Below are 26,655 nucleotides of genomic sequence, written 5' to 3'. Positions count from 1 at the left end.
AGTCTGAACAACTCGTCGTTGTATCAGCAATGATAATAACTGATAACACAATTGAGAAGAAAGCTCACTATTGATTTAACATTTACACCCTGACACAGTTAATTTATTAAAATTGGATAAAGTGAAACGAATTATAAATTGCAAATGAATGTATTTTTAGACTCGTAAATTAATTGTACAGTTAAGTTTAGGAGATAAGGTTTTAAATTTATTACTTAGAACACATTAGTAGGGGCTATGTTAAGTGGCCAGGTATAGATAAAAAATGAAAAAAACAAAACATTTCAACTATCTCAACCGAAAATTCAATTAACACCATGGCCTATAAGTGAGGAAGTTTGGAGTAGAATTCACATAGGCCTCTTCGGTCCGATATGCAATAATTATTTTTTAGTCATCATAGACTCAATGTCATAATGGTTAGATTGTGCTCACCAAATTTAAATAATACAAATAAAAAATTAAAGGAATGATTCTGTTATTTCGGAACCAGTCAATTACAAAGTAACCCAGTCAGAAGTCTTCAGCCAAAGACAAACGAGTCGTTCAAATCTGTATCAGAATTCACACATGGGAAGAGCGATCCGCTATCGGATCAGTATTTAGGTGATGAAAAATTCGACGTATTCTTTGAAACCTACTATCGAAGGGATTGTTTATTCATTAATTTATTTTTACTGGGTTTTTACAGACGATCTCACTTAGGTAAGAACAATCCAGTTATAGAAACTAATTAAAATAAAAAATATAAAATTAGATGAAAGCTCACTCAAATGACAAATAGTACAAAAAAGTAAGAGACAAAAAAGAAACAAATAGAGACGCAAGTAATACATAATATAATCAGCGCTACATATTTTTTTAGCAATAACAGTTTTTTTTCTGAATCCGTACAAATTATCGACGAAAGTGTCTACTTTAACACACTCTATCTTATTATGTAGTCGACACATTAAGGTCAGAGGGCTAAAATAAGCGATATTATTTTTTAATGTATTCAGGTGAAACATGCTATGGCGTCCTAAGCAATGAGAATTGGAAGCATTTATTTCAATATTGCTTAGTCATAATGCAGTATTAAGATTGCCGTTAATTATTTTGTCGAAGCATATTGGATCAGTCAGTTGCCTTCTAATTTTAAGTGTATTCAAGATTGTAAAAGATTTTTATCACTATACACTAAATATATGAACAGCACTTTTATAACAATTTAGAAATGTCATTTATACATCCGGTGATGTTGTAATATTATGTGGCTAGAGGAATAAAATAAAATAAGAAAGTAATTTTTTTCAAATAAGTGATTCATGTAGGCTTTTAGCATTATCGATTGAAAAAAACTTGCATTAAGTGATCAAAATATATACAAAACAACATCACGTACTTTTTAATTAGCGTAACTCATCACTATCATCTTTAAATGCGGCATAGCTAGATATTCCGCTAAAACAAATAAAACCATCTAAACTTGGCACAATGCGAGAGCTCATCTATTCACACTCTTAGAAAGTAATATTGTTCTAGTATACTCCGTTGAGCTTGAATTACAGTTCGTTTGCTTTCACATACGCAACTATTTACTGAATAAGTATATCTACAATTTAACGAGAACCCTTAAAATAAATGGAATAATTATGCCTTCCAAAGTAAACAGAAGCTCTCTGAGAATCTTGAGAGAATGAAAGCACAACGTAAGTATATAGGTAGTTATTGGGTTTTGGTAAGGCATTCTGGCATGCCATATATTACGTATTATTGAGTTCACCATTAAGATTTTAAGAGGGTTATAATATGCTCGTTTCTAATGGCAGCCGGGTAACTTTCCTGTATTTTTCGATGAATATAATATGAAATCTATTAAACTGCAAATGAGAATACTTGAGCATCTGGCATTGAATGAAAAGGTTAAAATACTCTTAGAAATCTGTGAAAATTTTTAATATTTTATATGCATGGTTCTTTGCAAGGAATAATATTTTTTAGCCATTGATTATTAAAAAAGATTAAACTGAAGTTTCAATGAAATTCTATAATTGTCAATCAGGCAAGGAAAATAGGTGAGCGGTTTGATATTCCTTACAAACTATATTTTGAGATACCCTCGTACATACCTAACTGGATTCATTTCATCCAAGCAGTAAACATTTATCCTAATAAAACCGGTAAGTTATGTTTATTATGTAACCAAATTTAATACAATATTGACAGGCCATCTGTGTGTAAGGTCTAGAAAAGTTTACACCCTTGCCAATGTCTAGCAAAACAAACTTGGAGTTAGTTTTGGAAAATTTATCGAAGCTATCAAATTTCAACGTCAACCTCTGTTCCAATTTCTCATTTCTACGAGTTCTTGCTATTTTACTATTTTGTTTTATATTGTTACTTTACTATTTTGGAATAAAGGCAAACAGCACTGTACTATAACAACTGTGTACGTTTTATTTCGTTTTTATTTTCAAATAATTTGGGTTATATAGTCAAACGGTATAAAGACAAAATCTAAAGCTTTTTCAAGGAGACTCGTGAAGTGAAAAAAAAGATTGCAAAGACACTCCATTTTCTAAGGAAATTCCGTTGTAATTTCCTATTACAGCCAAATGGCACAATAAATTAAGATTGGATAAGTCCTTTGGCCATTACAATAATAGCACTCGACAGAGGAGCTGACTGGCCGCCAGTCCGGCTAGGGATGGAAGGGGGGTGGGGGGAGGGAGTTGGAGATAGTCGATGGTGTTACTTCATGGACAGGGGAAGAGTACGGGCATGTCCACTTTATTATGGTCATCAGGACACAATTGAAGCTCATAGAAATCGGAGCGATTTTGAGTGTTAGAAACTACTGAAATGGGAAGTCTGCAACTTGTTTGATTTATCATCGACTCACGTCGCCATCAATGGTGAGAAGTGGGAGCTGTGAACTCCAATAAGACTGCATGCTAATAAGAACATTAGAGTGAAATACATATTGTTATTACATTTATTAGCCACATGTTAATAGTAACTTTTATACTTTGACGAATGAAAACCTGGATCTAATTATCTATTAAATACATAAAGCGATGCATTACTTAACCTTCCAGCGGGCGCGTTGAGGAATTTCCCTTGAGCGGGCGCTTGTCGTAAATTTTACGTCATCAAGTTTTCTCCATGTAAGTGGTGTTTTCTTTATACAAATGTTAGGGAGTTTTTTTAAGGATATGAAGAATGATAATAGGCAGTACTTAAAACAAAAACAAATTGACTTTCTTAAAAAAACGAAGCAACACTCAAAACATTTTAATATTTCAAAACAAAATTTGTTATCGACCTATTTAGTCAGAATCAATATTCCCATCCTTACAATTGTTACAAACCACCTCAACTGAAGAATGGTTCTTGCATGTAAAGGACTGGCAACGGCAACACTTCATTGATGCTGAGGATCTTTTCTTATCCAGTGCACATAACCGACAAACACCGAATTTTGGAAAGCTTATGTTTTCTTCTTCTGTCATCGGTTCAATAGCCCTACCGTAACTCACTTTGAGAAAAACATTTATATCTTGCGGTAAATGTTTGACATTTGATTTGACTCTAGCATAGCTCGAAGCTCGATGCTTACGACTAAGTTGTAAGAGTGGGGGAAGCGATAAGGCGCGTCTGTCGTAAATTTTACGACAGCGCGCCCGCTGGAAGGTTAAGTCATCATTACCACGAAGAAACATAGTAATAAACCGATAACATTTTTTTATATCTACCCAAAATCAATATTTTTTTCCTCAACATCGTAAAATAAAAAAAAAACTACTGACTTATGTCATTGTTTTTTGTTGACGAATTTTCCATGTCGGCCATCTCTTGGGCCGGCTAATGGCCTATTTCAAAGTTTTTTTTTGGTTCGTCTAAGGATTAAACCTTCCTCCGAAAGACTGAAGTCAACCGCGATAACAACTTCGTCAAAACACGATTGGATATGACGGATATTTATTTCGTATATTGACTGCTGTAATATCATCCAATTTCAGAGAAATGTGTATATGTCCGCGTGTGTATTCGTGATTACCATCGATGCACACGACATCAAGTATATCTGCCTAGTTTCAGCTTGATCCGATATCGGGAAGTGGGTTAGTTTCCGCTTTCAAGATTTCTATCCATTCTTCACGAAAACAAAATTGAAATTGAAATTGATGTATCTAAATAGAGAATATTCTTTAAAACGAATTATTGTAAAAAAACGTGAAATTTAATAATTTATACACCGTCTGATTTTATTTGGTGTATTGCCAAACAACATTTTTTTCGTGAGCAGCAAAACAAAAGGCAGCGATAATTAGTTTAATTTGTTAATTCGTTTGACAAAGTCCGACGTTCCATAATTAAAGAAGGGAGGAGGGAGATAAGACGGAGATAAGAAACCATTTAAAATTAAATTGTTCTAAACTTCTCTTAAGAACAATAAAACTCACTTTGGTTTAACCGTACATTAGTGGAAATTTAATGAATCCTTAATACGGCAGTCGCTAAGAAGCCTCGGACTTTCAACTTTCACAATGGCACGAGGAATGTGTTCACAGACTTAAGAAAGGCAAACAATGTTTTAAGGACGAATAGCAAAATTAATTGTAAAATTTCATTACGATTAAAGATGGGCAAATAACACAGTACAATTTCTTTACATACATAATAAAATAATCTGTTTTGACACATTCCTGAAATAAACGCGTTTTGATCAAAATATATATTTTTTTAAATCAATAATTACTGTTTTTATACTTCCTGCAAAATCTGTGACGGAATAAAATAAATTTTATCTTTCAACCTAAAAAAATATTTTCTCTTCATTATTCCCATGTTTGGTCAGAACTAGATTCAAAGAAGAAGGAAAGAATTTTAAAAAGATAAATAAAGCTTCTGTATAGTTCCGCCAGGCACGGAGGAAATTCTGGAGTTTATTTCAGCGCACAAAAGTAATTTAGCTAGAATTCGCTTCAAGAAACCCGAGATATTGACTACTGACTTTAAGCTGGAGGTCTTTTATCTTTGAGCGTTGCGAGACTTTTTATTTTAACTTTTTATTCTTAAATTTTATACATAAACTTTCAAAATTGTTCCAAAACTTTTTTCAATGCATTTGTTATTTTAGCGAATCAAACAAATGTACTCCAAGTAACTTTATTCATTACTTAAGTCGCCCTCTTCTACTTTCAACTTTATCCTGGGATGTCTCACTCGTTTTTCAGGTCTATCTTGTACAATTTACTATTTTTCGCAGTAAGTAATTTAAATATTCCTTAGCACAAATCCAATCATTTGCATATATTGCCAATTTAAGTCGAAAAGGAAGATAAATTGATTTCCGATAATTTACGTGATAATTTATTTTTTACTTATCTCCATCGCAAAATTCATGATTATAGCTCTTGTTATATATTATTATTTGCCTGCGCGTCCTTAATATGAACTTTTAATATGTCTTATATCAAATCAGTACACTTGAAAGCTTTTCAAATGTGTGAAACATAATTTATTATAATATAGATTGTTTAAAGTTTAAGTGTCAGTGACAATGAATATATATTATATTATTAATAGAATTTAACGAGCAATAAAAAAATGTATGTTTTATTTTTGTTCCACAAAATATTAGACCTTTTATAATGTAATTTGGAAAAATGTAACCTTTTAGTGGATCACATCTGCAAATTATACTGTAACTTTGGGTATGATTTACTTTAAAATATACTAATTTTGGTATTTGGTACACGCGTGCTTAACCTGAAAAATTCTTACGTGTGCCCGCGTAATGTGTAAAAATTATTCATGTTTAGTTAATTTTTTATTTTTAAAATTGAATCTGATAACTACAAAATCTTTTCAGACAAGCGATAAAGTAGGCATTTATTAAAATAATAAATTAATAATTCTTCATTCGAAAAGTGGCTTTGTTTTAATGTTTAACAGTTGCGTAGATGAATTATCAATCACGTAAATATACGTTACTAAAACAATGCGCGTATTTTCATTGAATCGGCAACAAATGGACGTACTTTAGCGGGCCATTCATATGGCTATATCATTCACAAACACATATTATTTGAATGGCTATACTTTTTGCAAGCGGTGATAATATTTTCTTTCGTGAATGTTACGTGTCTTGTATTTTTATAATTCAATTAGATAGATGTCGTAATTTTAAGTTTAATAACATTAAGCAGTAGTTTTTTTAGAATTGCTTTTAGCTTTATAGATCCTATAATTTTTTAACGGATCTGCACTAGAATATCAATAATGAAAGGCAAATCCCGAGACATTTTTTAAAATTCTTTTTGATTCACGAACCCTTTTTGAACAGTTTAAACATCACTAATAAATGTGTAGTTACGTGCCTTCCTTGGAGGTAAAAACGTAGTAACTATCTGTTGCGTTGACATATCACAAATAAAAGGAATGTATGTAGACAATGTTACGATGTTTCAATTTCAGTTGGTGCTTCAAAAATAAGTCATAAGGTCATTATTCTTACCTGTGGGAAATCTCTGTCACTGGACAGATGTTGGAAGTGTGCGAAGAAAGTCTTTCCTCCCCGCATGGCATGCAAGTAACCCAGACGAATGAGGGGGGCGGCCGTGTGTCCGTCACTGAGCACCTGGTGACACAGAAAATTTCTCAGTTAGTGTATATTCAATAGAAAAATTTTCAGTTAGTGTATATTCCGCCTGTCATATAGCAGTGTTTTTTTTTTTACATTTACCCCACTGTGTCATCTTTGGGGATGCTTTAAGATCTTTTTAATAAAAGGAAGGAGAGGAAGTTAAGGATAAACACATTAGGGGTGATTGGGAATCTAGGGATCAGTATGTCCAGGGGTGACGGACTTATGAATCTAGATACCAGTTGGAAAGGTGAAATAATCTCCCCAAACCAGCCTCTCCTGATCTGGCACGCCACGCAGCTATTGGGCGGGCGCATGATGAACACACCTCATCCAGTGAACCCTGGCACCCCTGCTAAATCACCAAACGCAGCTAACCACTTGGAGTGACTTGGCAGAGGTGTTGGTTCTAAATTTACTCTACGCTTTAAATTTAAGGTTATGTTATTATTGGAGGGTTTGTGATTTGCACGTCAAAACACTCCTAAAAATCCTAATTAATAGTTATTTATGGTTTGACACGATTTGTATGGTTTCTTTTAAAAAACATATAAAACAATGATCCATGTAAAAAAAATCCCCTGTACGCGGTAGGAAAGGTTTGTTTCTTATTATTAAACATTTTATTTCGACCTCCTTAAAATATTATAAGACTCTGGTATGACGACATCCATAAAACTGTTTGATGGCCCGGGATGGTATTCGATACTAAAATGCTCTTATTAAACAACGACTTATTTACAGAATATAAAATGCGAACATTTTAGGGGCAATTGACAGGAGTGACACAAGGACGAAAATCGTCAAAATCTTTTCCCTTCAATAATGTTATAAAAACGAGGAGATTGAATACCTTTTAAGAAAGGCAAAGGCAACGGGGAAAAGTTTTATATTGTTAAGTTAAACTAGCTAAACTCTCTGTGAGTGATCTAAAAGTAACGAATTGACCCGACAGTTAAATTGGCAAAAGGTAACCTTTTTTCAGGCCATCTAAATGAAGGCATTGTTAATCAATTGATGCGTAACCAACGTCCGGATACGAAACTCGAATACAATGCTTGCTTCGGTTTAGGATCGTTTTAACTTGATATTACATGGTTAACCTTTAATTTTTGTTTGTTTATGGTAAGTGATCTAAAAACAACATAAACATCCATGTTTCGGCGAAGGGTGGACCTTTCTTTAGAATACGACTTATTATATATTCGCATTATTCTGAATTTGATGAATGATTAACTTATGATATCGCATTACATTAATTCTTAGAAAAAAAAAAAGTGGGTGTGTCAAGCCTACGCAAGACAGAAGTGAAACTTCTAGTATTCCTCTCTCTCTATTTTCATTTCATCATCTCTATTTTCTCTCTTAGGTTAGTTTGAAAATTAGAGGTTAAATAATTCAACGACGAAGCATGGATTTGCTTTTTCTAATATTTTCTTATAGATGAATGACGTTCGATTAATGTATAGTTCCAAAAATTTTCAATTTATTCACAAGTATACAATATTACATAAATAACAATATTACAATTAAAAATTACAAAGAAATTACAATGACAATTTACCAATCATGTGCCATTTTCATTGTCAATTTCATGAATATCATTTCCTAATGTCGTGATAATTGGGTTATGGTAACTAAAGTGCGAGATATATACATGAGCACTTAAATCCTTAATGAATCGTGCAAAAACTGCATCGATTGTTGTCCCGTGTCGGGAGAGAACGTTCGTGAGCGGCTCCCCCACCTCAACAAGCGCATATGGTGAGAGAGGGACAGTGAACGGTGAGCGGTGGTGGGGGTACCCGCATTTTCGTGTCGATCCTGACTCGGTTTTACTCCGTCCCCGAATTACGCGCCTAAAGAAGTTTCACTTCAAAAACGAATCAAAAGCTAGTTTATGTATTAAGGTTAAAGTAAACATCGAATCGAATAAGGTCGGATCTAGCCAATCTGGTTGGGTAAGACATTGTGACCTCTCCAGCAGTACTCTTTCAGAGCATCGCGTTGCATCGCATTGGGAGGGATGGATTGGATACGTCCGTCACTCCTGGATACACTGACTCACAGATTCCAATCCACCTCTCATACCTTTTTCCTTCCCAGAACTTCATTCCTTTCCTTTCCTAAAAAACCCTCCACACAGCTACCCCAAAGATGACATAGGCCCTGAGGAGAATCATTTTCCCTATGTCTCCTGTGTGGAGCCAATGTAAAAAAATTGAATAATGTATTATATTTATTAATTATCGTGATTTTTTAAAAATATTTTTTTATATTATAGAAACAAACAGTACATAATTTACAGAGATGAAACAATATGCAAGAATAAGATACATCATGTTGTGTAGCTATGATATGTTTCCTTGTAATGTCTGCTAAGTGGTATGTTTATTCCTTAATTACCAGGTGACGTGTGTAGTATATAGGTGTGTGTTTGTGTAATGTATGTGTGATTTTTAATGTGAGGGTGCGTGTGTGTGTGTGTGTGTGTGTGTGTGTGTGAGGGTGTGTGAGAGGGTGTGTGTGTGTGTGTGAATACGAAAAAATGTCAATCTTAGAGTTATGACAAATATTATTTAGAGTATGAAGAGCTCGGTTAATTGGAGAATTAGATTCTGCATTTGTTTTATCATTAAGCGTGTCGAATAGCACTGTACGTCGTGTACGTCTCAAAGTTAATAGGGAGAGAAGTTAGGTACAGTCGATGTTATTGTTTAAAATTCTGTGTATAAATATTGAGTCAGCTACTACTCGTGTTTTCTGCAAAGTTTCAAATGTACATTCAAAGTTATTTTTGAATTTGGAAGTAATATATTTTTACAATTTGTTTTGGATACGTTCTATACTATCTATGTAAAGTATATGTTGTGGATTTCAAATTGGTGATGCATATTATTGAAATATTATTTTATATTAAATATTATTTTCATATTATTTTCTTCTTTTGTTGACTTTTTTGTTTTTTGTTTTTATTTTTTTCATACATTTGTTACTAAAATTTTGTTTATTTTTGTCTACCGGTCTCGAAACGTCCGTGTCATAAACTTTTCTTTTTTTGTTTAAATTTAATTTAATGTTGTTATTATTTTAAATTTACATATATGTATTTTTTTAAATGATATTATTGTAAAGCTGCACATCTTGATACAGGAATGCCCTAGTGAGATGTGCAGAGTATGCTTTTATGTAAAAACTGTTTTTTGAATTAAATAAATAAATAAATATTCCAGTGAACTTCTGACTAATGCGAAATATAACATTTCGATTGTACGCGGATTACTGAATACTTTACTTAAATGTAGCACGAAACCAAGCACTTTATAGGACCTATTAACGATTGAGTCAATGTGCTTATTAAATATAAGTTTGCTATCAAGGTAAACGCCGAGGTCTTTACATTCCGTTTACAGGGATTACATGTTTATTGTTGAGTGAATAAGAGTACTCAAATATATGTTTTCATTAAAATTAAAATCATTAATCATCTCTCTATAGCGCAATACATTCATCGTAACTGTTGCTCCAGTCACATTTTCGAAAAAGTAAGGTCTAATGACTCCGCTGGACCATAAACCGCACCAAAAAGTCACACGTTGAGGATAAAGATGGTATTCAACAATAACTCTTGGGTCTTCCGAGCCGCAGATGTTACAATTTTGCTTGTTGACGAAGCCACCGAGGTGGAAATGGGCCTTATCACTCAAGATGATTTGCATTTGATTCCCTCAAGTGAATTTTAATAATTTCAATGCATTGTTGAAACATGTATCGTTCCATTTTTATTAATGGCGTAGTTTCTACTTGTCAAATGTTAAAAAATGACAGCTTCAAAAGTAAAATCTACCGAAATAGCGGGCTATTCAAAATAACACCTCTTATTGTAAAACCCTGTATATAAAATAAATAATAAACTTTGTTTTGCTTTATACTTTTGTAGTATAAAGAAAATTCGCTGTCAGCGATGTCGATATGGCCTCTAGCTGGGTATGTCAAAAAGTGCAGGTTGAAATAATTATTTTGGGCTGAATCACATGATGATTTCAGAATGTAGCGTTGACTATTATTTTTTTGTTGTTGTTTGTTTTTGAGGTGTTATGCCGTGTTGCGCTAACTCCTTCTTTAGCCGACGTTTCGGACAGCGTTGCAGTGTCCATCATCGGGGCAGATCCGGTAGATCCGAAGATGTGTAATTGTTGATTTTTTTTTTTTTTTTTTCATTTTCTAGATTCTTATATTCCATGAAGTGGTGAATCATTTAAATTTACTGAATTTAAAGTTAATGTTCTTTATACAAATAGAACGGCGTCATATGCGCCTCACAATTTTTACCTCATATGGGTTTATTCAAATATTACCTGGCTTTTATAGACTTAGAGGCCTTGTATTTTCTCGGTAGGGAAAAAATTTGTTACCTAAAAACCCTACTAAAATTGCATGTATCATCATCCAGCATCAGCACCAGCGGCGACCTACAGCGGCCATATACTACATACGTGTCTGTTTGTGTTGTGTTGGGAATGGGGAGGAAATTTTGGCTGCGCCCTTTTGTTGGAGTCCTTCCGCATTTGCCGTTGGGAGTAAGGAAAATCGCAGAAAACCTTACCCAGGAAGGAGCGGCCGAACGTCAACTTGAAACGTTTGCGGCCTTCAGTAACATCGGTATATGATGTCCTGCATTTTTGGGATGTGTGTGTGTGTGTCTGTTTTGATGTTAATATATACTTATGGGAAGATAGAAAATAAACATACATATACATACAAATTATAAAATATTATATAAATATATAAGTAGATATATAAACATTATATATTTGGGAAGAAGGTCGGGAGTTTAGGAAATACCTACTGCTCGCTATTCGTCCGCGTCTAGTTCCGGTATGTGCCATATGTGGTCATGGTCCATGAGGATGTGTTTTGGTAGTCTATGTGTGTATCTGAATGTCAGGTCGCTCGGAGCATTGTATTGTCCTATGTCTCGTATTAGTTGATTTTTACTAAGTGTGAGTGATTTGTAAAAGCGTTCAGTCAGTCTGTGTGTGAATTCGTATAGAGTTGGAATTTGTTCTCGTTCGTGTAATCTCTTCAAGTTTGTTCTGAGTCTCGTGTTGTATGTGATTTTAATGCAGAGATTTTGAAGTGTCTGTAGATTCTTGTGGTCTGAGTGTGAGATGCTGCTCCATACGGGAATCGCATACGAGAGTACTGGACGAATGAGCGAGTAGTAGACGAGGAGTTTGGTTTTGGGAAGTAGCGGACTCCGTCTATTGAAAATTGGCTTCATCATGCCGATCGCTTGTCGCGTGCGCGTGTGTATCTTCGCTTGGTGAGATTTCCAGTTGAGGCGGGAGTCCATGGTCAGGCCCAGATATGTCACTTCATCTTTCCATTCTATGCTGTGTCCTCCCATTTCGATGTTAAAGTCAGGTGTTCTGTTTACACGTTTTCTCGTGAACATGATGGCTTCAGTTTTCGCCTCGTTCAGTTTCAGGCGCCATTTTTTGTAGTATTCTACGAGCGCGTCGAGCGCCCTCTGTAGGTAAATAGCGGCCATATTCGCTTTCAGCGAGGAAACGTATAGTTTGACGTCATCAGCGTAGATAGACAGATTGCATCTCTCGTCTCGGGGGATGTCGAAGGTAAACAGAATGAAGAGAAATGGTCCAAGTAAACTTCCTTGCGGCACGCCTTTTGGAATCTCACGCATTGAAGATAGCACGTTCCTTATGAACACTCTGAACGATCTATTCTTTAGGTATTCCTGTATCAGTCTCGTTAGGTATATGGGCGTGTTAGTGCGGTGCAGTTTATGCACGAGCCCGTCAATCCATACTGTGTCGAATGCCTTCTCTAGGTCGATGAGCGCAGCGGCGGTGAAGCGATGTTCGTTAAATTTTCTTGCGATAAATTCCGCTACTCTGGTGAGTTGATGGGTCGTGGAGTGCCTCTTTCTGAAGCCGAACTGCTCGTCTGGCAACGTTTTGTTGTCGTCGTGGTGTGGTACAAGCCTGTTGAGTATAATTTGTTCAAATACCTTGCTCAGCGTAGATAATAGGCTAATCGGCCGGTAACTTGTCGGCTGCGTTCTATCTTTATTCGGCTTTGCGAAAGGCAGCACGGTCGCCGATTTCCAAATCTGGGGGAAATGCCCGGTCATGAGGCAGGCATTGAACAATTTTGTTGTGTAGATGATGGCTTTTTGAGGGAGATGTTTGAGTAAAATGTTATGAATTTGATCGCTTCCCGGCGCCTTGTTTGTTCTCAATCGCCTGATTGTGACTGCAATCTCGCTTGGCGTAGCAAAGTGAATATCTTCAGCGTTTGTTTGCTCTGCTTCCCTCAAGTCTCGTAGAGAGTCTTCTACGATCCGGTCTGTAGCCGGGTCGGAAAGGCCGTCTGTAGCGGCGTAGGCTCTCTCGAACCCGTCGGCGAGTGTTTCAGCTTTTTCTTGTAGCGAAAGCGCCGTCCCGGGGCCGTTCAATTTCTGTAGCGGGGGGATTGTGAAGTCTTTATGTCGCAGCGCGCTTGCCATTTTCCATAGGGAATTATCCTTCGGCGTGAGTGATGCGACTTTTTTGTCCCAAAGTTCGCGCTTGAGTTCTGCGATTTCGGTCTTGATTTCCCTCTGCAGGCAGTTATACGCTGTCTTGAAATATTCGTCGCGTGTGCGGTGAAACATGCGTCGCAGGCGATTTTTCTCCTTGATGAGCGATAGAACGTACTCGGGAAGCTTGATCGTGTATGGGTGTATTTCTTTGAGAGGAATGTGTGTATCTTGTGCTGTTTGAAGAATCTCTGTGAGAGTGCTTGTAGCTGCGTCGATTTCTTGTGGCGTGCGCAGAGTTCCCGAAGTGAGATGAATTCGTTCGTTGACTTCTTTTTTGAATCCTTCCCAGTTCGCATCCTTGTAATTGCGCTGTTTTCTGGGGGTCCTTGAAGTTGTGCCGCCTATAGTAAAGCTCACGGGCAGGTGGTCCGAAGACAGTTCGTCTAGTGTGCGCAGTGGAGATATTGTCTTGACATTTTTCTCGAGTACTATGTCCAGTGTACTCGGATATCTAGATCGTTGCGAGTAGTACGTAGGTCTGTCGGGCGCCATTATCGAATAGGTATTTGTCTGCATGTGTGTAAAGAACGTATTTCCGTTCGCATTTCCTCTGTAGTTATTCCAGTAGTTGTGTTTGGCGTTCAAGTCGCCTCCCATCACAACAATCGGTCCCAGATTGAGCAATTTATTGAGATCTTCTCTCACTAGGTTACTTTGGGTGCAGTATACGGAGATGATGGTATGCGCTCTACCCTCTATGGTGACTTCGATAATCGTGGCTTCAGCGTGCTTCAACTTCGGAGTAGGTATTCTTGTGGACGTCATAGATTGCCGAACGAATATTGCGGTTCCTCCGCCTGATCTTCCTTGTCGATCGTCACGATAAATCTCGAAACCTTGCACTCTCAGCGGTACGCTTGGATTCAAGTGAGATTCTGATAGGAGAATAATGTCGGTGTGTAATTCGTTTGCCAAAGCGAGCAGTTCGTCTGTCTTGTTGCGCACGCTAAATGCGTTCCATACGAGGACTTTCACCGTCTCGGTATTAGGCATCGAGGGTGTCTAGGAGCTCTATCAGTATGACGAGCTTGTCTGCTGTTGTTGTGCAGCGGGCGAGCTGTGATCGCATCCTCAGGAGTCCTTGGAGCAGGGCCATCAAATCCAGGTTGTCCTCTGAGGAGTCGGGCGCGCGCACGTGCTCCTGCTGTGGGCGGGGCTGAGGTCGGGGCTGTGGGGGCGGCACGGGCTCGCGCTGCTGTTGGGCGGGGGCGGTGCCTCCGGCTACGTTGGCCCATGTGCGTCCATCCGTCCTCGGCTGAGGAGGTGGCCTGCTCGGGTTCTGTTCTGCCGGCGGTCGTTGGGCCCTTCTGGCAGGTCGCTGCTGTATTGAGGCGACGTACGCTACCCGCTTGGGGCAGCCTCTGTAGTTGGCGGGATGCGGGCCTGAGCAGTTGCAGCATGCGGCGGGCTCATCTCTTGTCTTCTTGGGGCATTCTGCCGAAGCATGCTCCAGTAAGCATTTTACGCACCTTGCTGTGTGCGAGCAGTTTCGGGACCCATGCCCGAAGTCTTGGCACCTGTAGCACTGGGTGCCGTGCTGTAAATGGTTGCTCCTGTGCTTCTGGAGTCGAATTCGGCAGTGGCACAGGTATTTGACGGCCGCGCGCAGCTGTCCCATGTTGACTTCCTTATTGAAGTGCGCTAAGTATATAGGATATTCAATTGAGGCGGTCATCTTGACCACCTTCACTGCTGGGAATCCCTGCGATTCCAGATCCGCCGCGATGTCTTCCACTTCGACGAGCGGCAGGCCCTTGATGACTGCCTTTTTCATCTTTTCCGCTTCGGCCGTGAACGTGTGGAAGCCGCGAGCCTCCGCTCGCAGCCCGTTGGTAAGGGCGCGGTGGTCCTCCATCGTGCGCACGAAGATGTTAGCCGTGCCGCCCCTGTTGTATCTGAAAGTGAAGAGCTTACCAGCTCCCAGATGTCCTTGCACCGCAGCTGTGATCTGCGCGTGCGCCATGTTCCCCAGGGTCATCACAACCGGGGGAACGCGGTCTCTCCTGCCGGTACCTGCGGGAGAGAAAGATGTATTAGTGTTGGCACGCTTTATACGCGGCGCGCCAGCGCCTTCGCTTACCTCGGGCAACTCTTCAAAACGGTTGCCACACTGGAGCGGTTGTGGTCCCCGTGGGGACATGGGCCTCTTCACGGGGTTGGACGGCCTCGTCCAGCCTCCATCCTGGGGGGCAGCCGTCTCCATCGGCTGCTGCGGTCTCGGGGGCGCCACGTAGGCCGACGCTGGGCCTATCGGGGGGCGCGTGGGGGCAGGACTGGGTCCTGCTGCCCAAGAGGGGCCTGCTGCGGGCTCCGTCATCTCGGTGGCGTCGGGCGTCGTGGAAGCCGTGGTGGTGGATGGTCTCCGGGTCCTTGGGTCCTCGGGGCGGGGCTGTGGTGCGGGGACCGTATAGCGCACGGTCCCGGTCTTCTTACGCAGCGCGATTTGATGAGCGCCGTGCGGTACCACGACCGGGGAGTCCTCGTGGTCTTCAGGTAGCATCCTCGTCGGGAACATCTTGACATGCGGAAGTCTGTGTCTCCTCTTAAAAAGAGAGCACGTCTCGGGTGCTTGCGGGCGGTTTGTAGGGGCCAGCGTGGATTTTTATGTTGAGTAATACTTTGCGTGAAGAAGTGTTGCCTTGAGAAAGGCAGTTGGGGGGCGCGAGCGCCTGCTCAGTGGGCCGGCGGGATTCCTCCGGCCGGCAAAAGTAGCGGGGCCTGGCTGAGTACACAAGCCAGACAAAAACGATTCTGTGGTTGTGTCACAAACCACAAAAACTCTCTCATCTATCTATCGTCTATCTCCTCTATCTCCTATGATCAATCTATCTGTGTAATTGTTGGTTGTCGAGTTTGTGCTTATTTACTTGGATGCGATACCGTGCCGCCAGCTTCAATCCTGCAACGCTGTCCGAAACGTCGGCTAAAGAAGGAGTTAGCGCAACACGGCATAACACCCCAAAAACAAACAACAAAAATGCTTTTGGCCGTGAAAATCTAAAAACTTACTTGACATTATTTGTTTATATTCAACACCAGTATACTTAAAAATACGTTAATAGTAACATAAGTTATATCTAAGACAATCAAAATACATTTGGGGAATGTCTCTGAATAGTGTCTTAAAATACCTTAATAAATTATCTTGCTATCTTCAGACAGAACCAGTCCATAATATGTCTAATGTCCATTTGAACAGAATTCAATGGGTGTTAAGCATTGCCTCTTACTCTTACTTGATTGCTTACATTGGTTTCGAGTCGATTTGTCTTAACATAAAGCATTGACGAAGTGCACAATCGCACATAACTGATCTCCGTGTGAGAGACGTTGCCCAATGGAATAGAATATACAAACGATTAGCAAATGTGAGCAATTTACAAATTTTGTCCACCTTGAAATCCATATTACACCTAGAAATATATTAATTTAAAAATGGTTGCACAGTGATAGTGTCTTTGAGATCATTTAATTACCAAACAGCTCTGTTTAAGTCTACTCAACAAAACTTAATTAATTATTTTAAGCAATAATTAGTCGCCCGAAATATCAACACAAATTGAAAATATCTCCCAAGTAAAAATAAATGCCGCCGACGGGAATTGAACCTTCTGATGTCCGGTCAGTTGCTCTGGACCACTGAGCTACGTCGGCTTATTTTAACACAACACGCCAAATTACAGCTTATTTTTATTTTTTACCTGTAAACAACCAACTTTTTATTTTTGTAGGAAAGGCTTTGTTATTTCGGGCGGCTAATTATTGCTTATAATAATTTATTATCCTTTGTGCTATGCATAAAACCTTATCTTATAAACATTAGTTTATTATTGTAAAAAAAAATAATAAAACTATAATTGTTTAATAGTGTAGCGAATTGATGTTTTACCTCTAACGTGGCGTCTCTGACATTGAGTGGATTCTGCACAGGTCGATCCCAATCTGTGTATTCGTTCTTCAGCGTGGAGAAGATCTCATTAAGGTGGAAGTAGTAGGCGTTGCGGACGTAGGTGCGAAGGATGCGATCTCGCCTCGTTTCGTTGAAGCCAAACTCCAGATCCTGAGCGCTGAGGTCCAAATACGATTCTGAGTAATAAAAATAAAAAGATAGGTGAGCATAAGTGGAAAGAGATATCAGCCATGATGCTGTTTGACTTTGGAATATTGCACTTTGACCTGCTTCTTGAAACAGACAGGACAGCTTGTGTTTTGTCTTTAGGGGAACGGCTGCGCGGCCTTTTTCATGCAAACTTTAAATTTGGATTTGAGGTCAAAATACTTGACATAACTGAATATTTATTTTTTTAATCAAAGGGTATAGCGATTTTCTTGTACGGATATGTACTACATTATTTATTTGTATTTCAAATTACAAAATATATGCCATAATCGAAATCAAGTTTTCATGATTTTAGTGGAAACTTTGGTAATTATTTTTCTTATAAAGTAGAAAATATCCGAACTTGAAATTATCTATACCTTTTGGTTAAAAAAAACAATTTTTCAGTTTGGTCAAATATTTTGCCCCTAAATCAAAATTATAGTTTTGCATGAAAAATGTCGCGCAGCCGTTCCTCTTATTTTTTGTAGGTTGATTTATGAACGCCATATTGGGAATTCTCAATAATATAATAAAATCAGTTGAAAACAACAACAAAACATAAATAAATAAGAAAAAATAGAGCATGTAAAACAATTACCATAAAAGTTCTACCACATAATGAATAATTAAATGTTTTTCTCCAATATTCACCGTTCGACTCCAACAACATATTTAGATGAGACATGAAGTGAAAAAAATAGTTCCAATTTTGTCCGTACAATTCTCGGAGGAATATAATCAGTTCAATTTGGCCTCCAGCTCTCCCAACGCAGACCGACCGAAAACTACAAAATTCGATCTACGATACGATTATCGCTAGTGGAACTCGATTCGTCGAGGTTTTTTTACTAAAGCTCAGTACAAAAAAAAGAATTTTCAAAGCGTTGTGTAACTCATTAAAATAGTCCAAGGTGGAGAGGCCATACAGTTTCCCATCAGAAAACGTAAAATAGTTGCCGATCTCGATTGCCATGGGGTCTCAGGCAAATTCTGTGACGTCAGAGCCGGAATATCTCGATTAAAAATTAACTTTGTGCCTTTTCGGAATCTATTTTTTTTGTATCTACAATTTCAGCAGAATGTATTTATATTTATTGGTCACAATGTTTTTCCTCATTCCACTGACTGGCAATTTTAAATCATACTGGGTACAATAGATACTTTTACTATCGTCCTGGTGAAAGACCACCATTCTGAATCGAAACGTTGCTTGAAATGGCTTTAGCCGTGGTTGGTGGCTAGATCAGAATAACTAGATAATAAGGAGCTTGAGTGAAAAATATGATAAGATTTAATATATTTACACAATTAACAAATTGTCTTTTAAAAATGATTAAAACCGTGAGACACTAAAACCCCCTATGATTGGTCGGCGGGTTCTGACAGCACTCCTCGTGGGTTGGCTGGCCGCGTGCATTAAGACCCGGCATTTTCAATTTCTACCGATTTTATATCAAGTTTCTCGCTAACTCCTTAAGTCTTGGAGTTCCAAAAAAAAAATGTTGTTTTGGAAGATAATATCCATACATTTGTTTTGCCGAAACGTTAATTATTTGAAATTCCCTCGATAGAAAAAAATCGCAAAGTAAGCTCCGAAAATTATTAAAAATACGTTTTGTTCTGTTATTTAATATGTTATTGAGTGTATGTTAAAATGCAACTAAAGACATTGGAGAGAGATTTTTGCTTTATTTCAAATGAGTCGTGTTTCATAAAATATTTTCACAGCAGTCGCTTACGTCTGTTCGTTCCAATCCTTTTAAATATTAGCGCGCTCTCTCTAACATTCTGATTTACATAAGACCATTTCAAACATTCATCAGTCCCGCGCAGTCGGCAGGCATAGTGGACGTGTGTCAGAATTTTTGGCATCTAAAATTACGTGATTTACTGTAAATAATATTTAATTTAAAATATTTGAATAGCTTATTTAACGTGAATATTGCATTTATCGGTTAAATAATATTGTTTTTCAAAATTGAAAAATAATTAACAAACATAAATTAAATGTCCCAAGGCCGCGGCTTGTGTACAAAAGTACTATTCGCCAAAAATTCGTTTGCCACAAGGCGATGTAAGCTGATTGTTCTAAAACTGTGAGATTATTTCTTGAATGAATTCCGCAGTCGTTTTTTGCCACTCTGGAAATATTAGAGTAAAACACGTCAGGTGTTTAACAAATACTGGTTATTCAGACTTTGCCGAACATTTAATTAATACTAACCATACTTTTGATAAAAATACAGGAGTCAAAATTGTACATAAAAATAAAATAGGAATACGCCTTAATAATATAGAAGCATTAGAAATAGTAGTAGATTGAGATCAAACGAAACCGGTCGACGTGTATAGCAAAATAAAGTGGTTTAAAACAACAACAAAAAATATTTTGAATAACATATTTAATTAAAATGTATCTATCACGTATACTTTTATAAAATTTACAAATATCTTTATGAAATTCAATTTTTATTTAAAAAAGAAAAAAGTGAAGTAAAGCAAAAAATAGAGTATTAGAAATTATCCTCAAGGGACAACTCTGTATTACAAAACATATTCAACTATTTCAAGTTGTTTTTATAATTTTATACTTTATATTATTTTTTAGATTGCGTCCATTTAGACATATTTAATGCATTGATAACTGTAAAAACCGAGTAAGTTTGTTTTGTTTTGGCCATTAAATTATGATGATGTTTTTGTTACGTAACTCCACACAGAATGCAGGTAATTCTGCGTGATTATACAAGTAAAAAATAAAATGTTAATTTTTCGAAATTCCAACGCTTTAAGGTCGATTTCAGGTAAGTAAGTTAATAAACTAAAGGATAAATAAATATTTTTCTATGGAAAAATATTGTTCTATAGGAAAAAACACAATGGATTGTTAACCCTATACGAACTCTATGACAAGTAAAAGTGGTGGGCGTCGCCCATCTACGATTCGAAATGCAGAATGCCGCGTCTTAAGAGGAAGCTACAAGCCAAAAATATGTATATTCTTTGTTTGCCTTATTTCGTGACGAATACACAGGTAATAGGCATTAAAATCGCTTGGAAAATGGATTCAAACACTCGATTTCATGCGCAAAAGTGGTTTTTATTTATTTTGTATTAAAATTTATAAGTACGCAAAAAATTAATCAAAGGAAACTGTCACAAATGATCTTACCCATAATATGTTATTTTTTAAAAGTTGATTCATTTGTGCATTTATTCATTTTTATTGAATAAATACATTTTTTAGTAGGTTACATTTATATTTTATATGAAGTAAATAATTTTTTCATTTGAATTCTCCTCAAGAGAAAAGATAAGAAAAGCATCAATTTATATAAAGCATTTTATTTGGTACTCATAATGTAAACAAATTCGTTATAAAGATTAATGGAAAATCACTATTTAGCACTAATTGAGCTTCGCCTTAAGTCTGAGTTCTGTTGATATTATTTCCGAGTAGAGCCGATTTTCCGTCAGCACATATACGTCGTAATGGGGTAAAATATGGTAGATTGTAGTTCATAATGTTATAATGCAAACTTATTAGATAACTATTTAAAATTATTGTACTGTTTAAATGAATAAATATATAATTACAAAAAGTCTTCTGTTTTACAAGTCCTTAGGAGGAACCTAGAGTTCAAACCCTGTTGATATAAAAAAGCTTAAAACAATTAAAAGTATTTTTTAAATATGTAATTATTTACTTATGTATATACTTTTATAAAAGTATATAAATATGTAATTATTTACTTATGTATATAATTTTATATACATAAGTTACATTTTAATTTAATATAAAAAAGATTTAATTAATTAAATCTGTAATATCCTTAGTTTGAGAATTGTAGACGTTTTAAGTCCCGCGCGCGTCCAGTTCAAGTAACTTCGCTAGTATTTGTCCACCGAAATAAAAGTTTATTTATCAAGTACCAAATACCTAACGACCGGCGGACTCTTGTCGACCCTTACTACGTGTTGCCGTTAAATGCACGGCGAATTTGGAGAGTATGTCCAACTTTTGGTAAAATTAATTTTAGTTCTCAATATTATCAACAGATGTAGCAAACGCAAGAAATGAAATATATAAAATTGCTATCTTAGCGACAATCAAAACCCTATGCGCAGTTGTGAAAACTAAAAAAGGAGGGTGTTACCCAAATCGCAATTCCAAACAGCGTATGATGAGGCTTAAGAATGTGGACAATTTTGTACTAACTTGCGCTGCGTATATTCGCACATGGATTTACTTTGGTTTACAAATTATTTTTAAAAAATTCATGTTTTTTAGAAATGTTCCTAAATATTTCATTGAGTCTTTTTGACTTCATACCTTCCGAGTAGGAATTACCATACTGTTTACCTACAAAATCGAGGTACGTATGACGTCACGTGCATCCCGTCAGATTTCGATGGTTTTTGAAAAACGTCAATCTTTAAAATTTATTTTAACTATAGCATTAAAGTTAGAATAAAAAATATAAACAATTACTGGAATTCATCATTCCTACATTCCTCTTCCTAATCTCATTATTGCCGTAATCTTGCTGGCTTCAGATGGTTGGGAGTACTTGAAACCATTGTGCGATACTAGCTTTAAATGGTAGCTGGTGATTACTGATGATTTTTTTCGATGCACAAAGATATTTGGTCTAAAACTCGAGGACCCATGGATTAGATTAACACTACTCGAGATTTTTGGCGTTCTTAAGCTAGACACACAGAAGAGCCAATGAGCGAAATGGCCTAGTGCGGCGAAAAAATTAATCGTATGTGCGAAACTCAGAAGACTTGGCGTGGCTCGGCCGCCTCCGCTTGATATACAGCCAGCACAAAACGCACCGAGCAGAGCCAAAAAGCCGTGGATTTGCTCGGCCGTACGTGTCAAATCCCGCGCCGATGGCTAGCCGGCTCCTCCGTGTGTGTAAGATCCCCGAGCCAAAATCCGTTCAGTATGAATTCAAATCTCGAGTCGTTAGTACGGCATTAGAGGCAAGATCCTCAACTTAGAGCCCGCGGCCATGGTAGTCGTCGAGGGTTCAAAATCCAGAGTGTCCGGGAGCATAATAATTTGAAGATATTTAAAATGTATATCGGTGTTTTCGGAAAGAGATATAAACGTAACAAATTATCGACAGTATATGAGCACTGTTTAAAATACTCATGTGTCAATCTGGCGAGATATCGTAATTCTCGATGAAGATTATTGTTTTTATTTAAAAAAAAATCATCGAAAATGACACCAGAAACCATAAATTTTTACTCCAAAATAAAAGTATGCTAAGTACGTCGTTTAATACCTTTAACTCTAAATTTCGGATCCTCATAAATTACTCTAACCCCTGCACCATAGACCTGAAGTATAAAAACTACATTGACTTGCGATACAATATAAATTAATGGAAACAAATTGCTGGAAATAGGAATTCTGTTGATTAAATAATTTCGGTTTCGATATAGAAATTCTTCGCAGGCAAATATTTCTCCGTTAATGGTTTTCTTGGGCTGTTCATAATATTATATCCACCGCCGCAAATTGTTTTACTCGTGCGCATTCTTAGAGCATTTTAAGACTAAGTTCGTCGGTAATATAAGCAGACAGCTCACAAATTTCAACTTGAGATTTCTGATTAATGAACCATTAAAACACGACGATGAAAAATATATTAACCATAGTGGAACGCCTTGGTTAATTCCGGGAAAATTATTTCATGGTTTTTGGAAATCTATTTAATGAGTAGGTACCTACACACATTTTACGCAGGCAGTGGATGCAATGAATTTTTCCTTGAATTTCCCAATATAATAACAGGATGTTTTTCAGGTTGGTATTTTTTTCCCGGAAAAGATTTTTCTTTGGTATCTAGAGATTACTGTTTTAAGATTCCTTTTTTTACTCAGTGGGGCGTAATAATTCTTAGTCGGCAAACTTGATGTAAAATTTTCTTAGACCATGACAAGCTTTCGCGTTACAAATTCCTAGCCGAGGCTTCATAATCCTGTCATGTGGTTGACTGAGAAGAAGAAATCTTAAAATGCCTCCCCGAAGTGTTCACCCAGAAAAAAAAAGAAAAGAAAAAGAAAAGAAAAATTTTTTTCTTCAAAGAAAATAAATACTAGAAAGTTCAGTTCTGCTCCACGAAATTAACCAAAATATTGTTGTTTTATAAACGTATTACAGTTTTACTAAAAAACGGCGCGTAAAATCAGAACAATGAAAACTTACCTTATTACTATGGCGTTTGTTTGGTTAAAACCAAAGATAATATTACGTTAAAATAAGCCACCAACGTTGAATATGCGTGTAAGAATCTAATAAGCAAGTTAGTCTGTAAACATAGTTTAAATGATTTTTTCTGTCAATGGTGGTTTTATCTTTATATGCTGAAATACATAGTTTGCCTCATTTACAAGAATCCTGTTCAATGATTGAATTGTTCCTGAATAATTGTCGCTCTAAGTTTTGATCTTTGGATCAAAACTTAGATGGTAGGTTGAAATCCGTTAGGCAAACTGCGGTTGTATAAGCAAGAATTAACCTGCCAATAATGATGCTCCGGGCGATTCCCCGGAAAGCTTGGATTACTGCGTCCAAAGGACCAACTACCGGCTCTAAGGATCATCATAAAATACCTATATAGCTCAGAACTAAATTACCGCATACTATCAGTTAAACTTATTAATTTTGTGGACAATTCGCGGTGGCGTTTAGAGATTTCTTCTTATCGGTAGGCACATGACAGGATCATGACTCTTTTGCTACGAATTTGTGACACGAAAGCGTGCTATGGTCTAAAAAAATATTAAATTGTGTTTGCTGATATTTATTTATTTAAGAATTGGGATATTTTAGTCATTGTTATGCCTCACCGAATAAAAAACATAACTTTTTATCTTTTCGTATTTCTACAAAGTTTTATTTTAACAAAACAATATCAAATCAAAGTATGAAATGCACATTACTTTTAATGATTTGATGGTAGTTACCTAATCATAATGGAACATTTTTTTTATTGGGATTGTTATTATTTTTTAATGTGGTTTAACTGTAATTAATCAAATTGATTTAATTTAATGTAATAGAAAACTTATTCATAACTGAAATTTTTTGCTTTATCAATATTCTGTATGATGCATTATTTAATTTTATTTTGTCTGAAAAAATAATAATAAATAAATAATAATAAATACATACAAGATAAAATATATCAAATGGATTGGAACAAACGATTTTTTGGTACGGAAAAAGAAGCCAACATATCATTCTATTTTGTAAAAAAAAATTATAATAATAAATACATACAAGATAAAATATATCAACTGGATTGGAACACACGATCTTTTGGTCCGGACCCAAGAAGCCAACCTATAATTCTCTTTTCTAAACCACACAAGGACACGGTCAGAAGGTTTGATTCCTATCTAAGAGTAAAAGTTTATTTCTCTCCTTAATGAGCTGGTCGGAATGCCGGTTTTTTATTTGGAACCATCAAATTCAGTTCACGCACGGACCCTAGTGGTAATAAACATTCCTGACCCCAAGAAAGCCCTCATTCCCATGGACCTCACATCCTATACTTTGAAGTAAGATGAAATAACCCTGGAAAAATATCCGCAAAGATGTATAAGAGTTTGGCACCAGTATATGTTGAAAACGGAGCTTTTACAATCATAACCAAACAGTTAGCAGAACGATTTTACTAAAATCTCAATTTTAGCCAAATTAACAAATCCGCGATTCGTTTTGATTACTCTATTATAATCATCACAATTGTTCAGGAAAGACTAGCGTCTAGAGTTCTACAGAAAAAAAATCAAGAGGAACGCCTGCGTGGCCTTTTTCATATAAAACGTAATTTTGGTTTTAAGACCAAAATACATAACAAAACCTTTGAAAACAACAGCTTTGAAAAAATCAAAAGTATAGAAATTCACTAATCCGCCAAAACACAGGGTCATCCCTAGCATGGAGGGTGAAATATCACAAAAAATGTACCCTCTAAGTCTTGTATTGATAAAATAAATAAATAAATAGAAATAATCTTTTGCTTGCTGTCAATTTTAACCGTGTCGTAGTCACGCATTTTGCTAAACGCATTGCATTTTATGTAATGCATCGATATTGGGTAATTTAGTAGGGCACATTATCCATTGGCAGTACATGGGTTGAGTTTACTATTTATTTGTGCGCGGTGCGTGAAGTGAAGCGACAGGAAGTTGAAAATTTGTTGTACGTCTCACAAAGACACGGGAAATCGCCACATCCATAGACATATGAATATTAGTAGACCTGCCCTAAGTGATTAAAAGCGTATTATCCCCACTCCCCATACCGGTTCCATTGGAGCCGGCTGTGCTCGCGTATGGCCTCAAGTGAAATTTGAAAACGTGACGTCATCATTCTTGTGCGAACTATGGTCGATGCATCATCGGTTCATTTTACGAAATAACACGGCAAAATGTTGACTTGTACTATGAAAACTTGTAAAAATAGATGTGAAAAAGAGAATAAACCCAATTGTCGTATTACATTCCATATATAAGCATTATTTTACTTTATTTTAAGCATATTCACATCGTATAATATGAATCAGTTGTTACTATCACATCGAGAAACGTCTGGACACGAAACACAAAGCTAGTTGGTTGCTGGGAAGTAAATTATGAACATTTATAAAAGTGTCTTAACTAAATACTTAAACGAAATATTCGACTCTGAAAATAGAACCGAATTTTTTTGCCGAATTTGGACTTCGCAAATTTGTTCATAACGTGGCGAGTAATTTGCGCTCCCATGTAAAAATGTCTATTCATTCAAAAGCAGATTTTACTTTTAAGAAGTAAATGGTGATATTATAATGCGAGATGCCTATTTACTGTCAGATTGATTTATTGACGAATCACAGTCAGCTTCACTCCCTTCGTTCTTCAACAGTTGATTTTACCCCTCGCCATTATCTTCTCGTCTATTAATTCCTATGTCTGTGGCCACATCGTATTTTATTACACGGTATCCCAATTGGAGTACCTATATGGGGCGGGTGAAGGGAGTAGAATATGAATTATTACATTCACAAGGACAAGAAAAAAGTACGACAGGCGAAAATTTTTTTAAGTCGAGGGCAAACAAATGCTTTTTTTCGGAAAATCAGAATCCCAGCAATATTTAGACAGAAACCTTCGAGTATTTTATTAAATGGAATATTTTTGTAAACCGAAACCTTTAAAATGTACCAGCTTAGCCGGCTAGTAGCCGAGTGGATAAATTCGATGGATTGCAACCCAAGCGTCGTGAGTTCAATCCAATACTAA

At 36.7% G+C, this 26,655-nt stretch overlaps 1 protein-coding gene across 1 annotated transcript in view; it reads right to left on the bottom strand.

Annotated features, from left to right (window-relative positions):
* The window catches only part of LOC149424327 (uncharacterized), a 565,550-nt gene that overhangs the window by 20,455 nt on the left and 518,440 nt on the right, over positions 1–26,655 (bottom strand). Inside the window, exons 9-10 of the mRNA XM_089651458.1 lie at positions 17,131–17,327; positions 6,506–6,628 (exon numbers count right to left, since the gene is read on the bottom strand). Of these exons, the coding sequence (XP_089507584.1) occupies positions 6,506–6,628; positions 17,131–17,327 (320 nt within the window). The remainder of the gene's footprint in view (positions 1–6,505; positions 6,629–17,130; positions 17,328–26,655) is intronic.

The sequence above is a fragment of the Hesperophylax consimilis genome, chromosome 4 (assembly GCF_061612785.1).
Source record: "Hesperophylax consimilis isolate HC1 chromosome 4, BYU_Hcon_1.0, whole genome shotgun sequence".
NCBI classification, from domain to species: Eukaryota; Metazoa; Arthropoda; class Insecta; order Trichoptera; family Limnephilidae; genus Hesperophylax; species Hesperophylax consimilis.
Note: the sequence above shows the minus strand (reverse complement) of the source record. Positions and strands in the feature narration are given on the sequence as shown.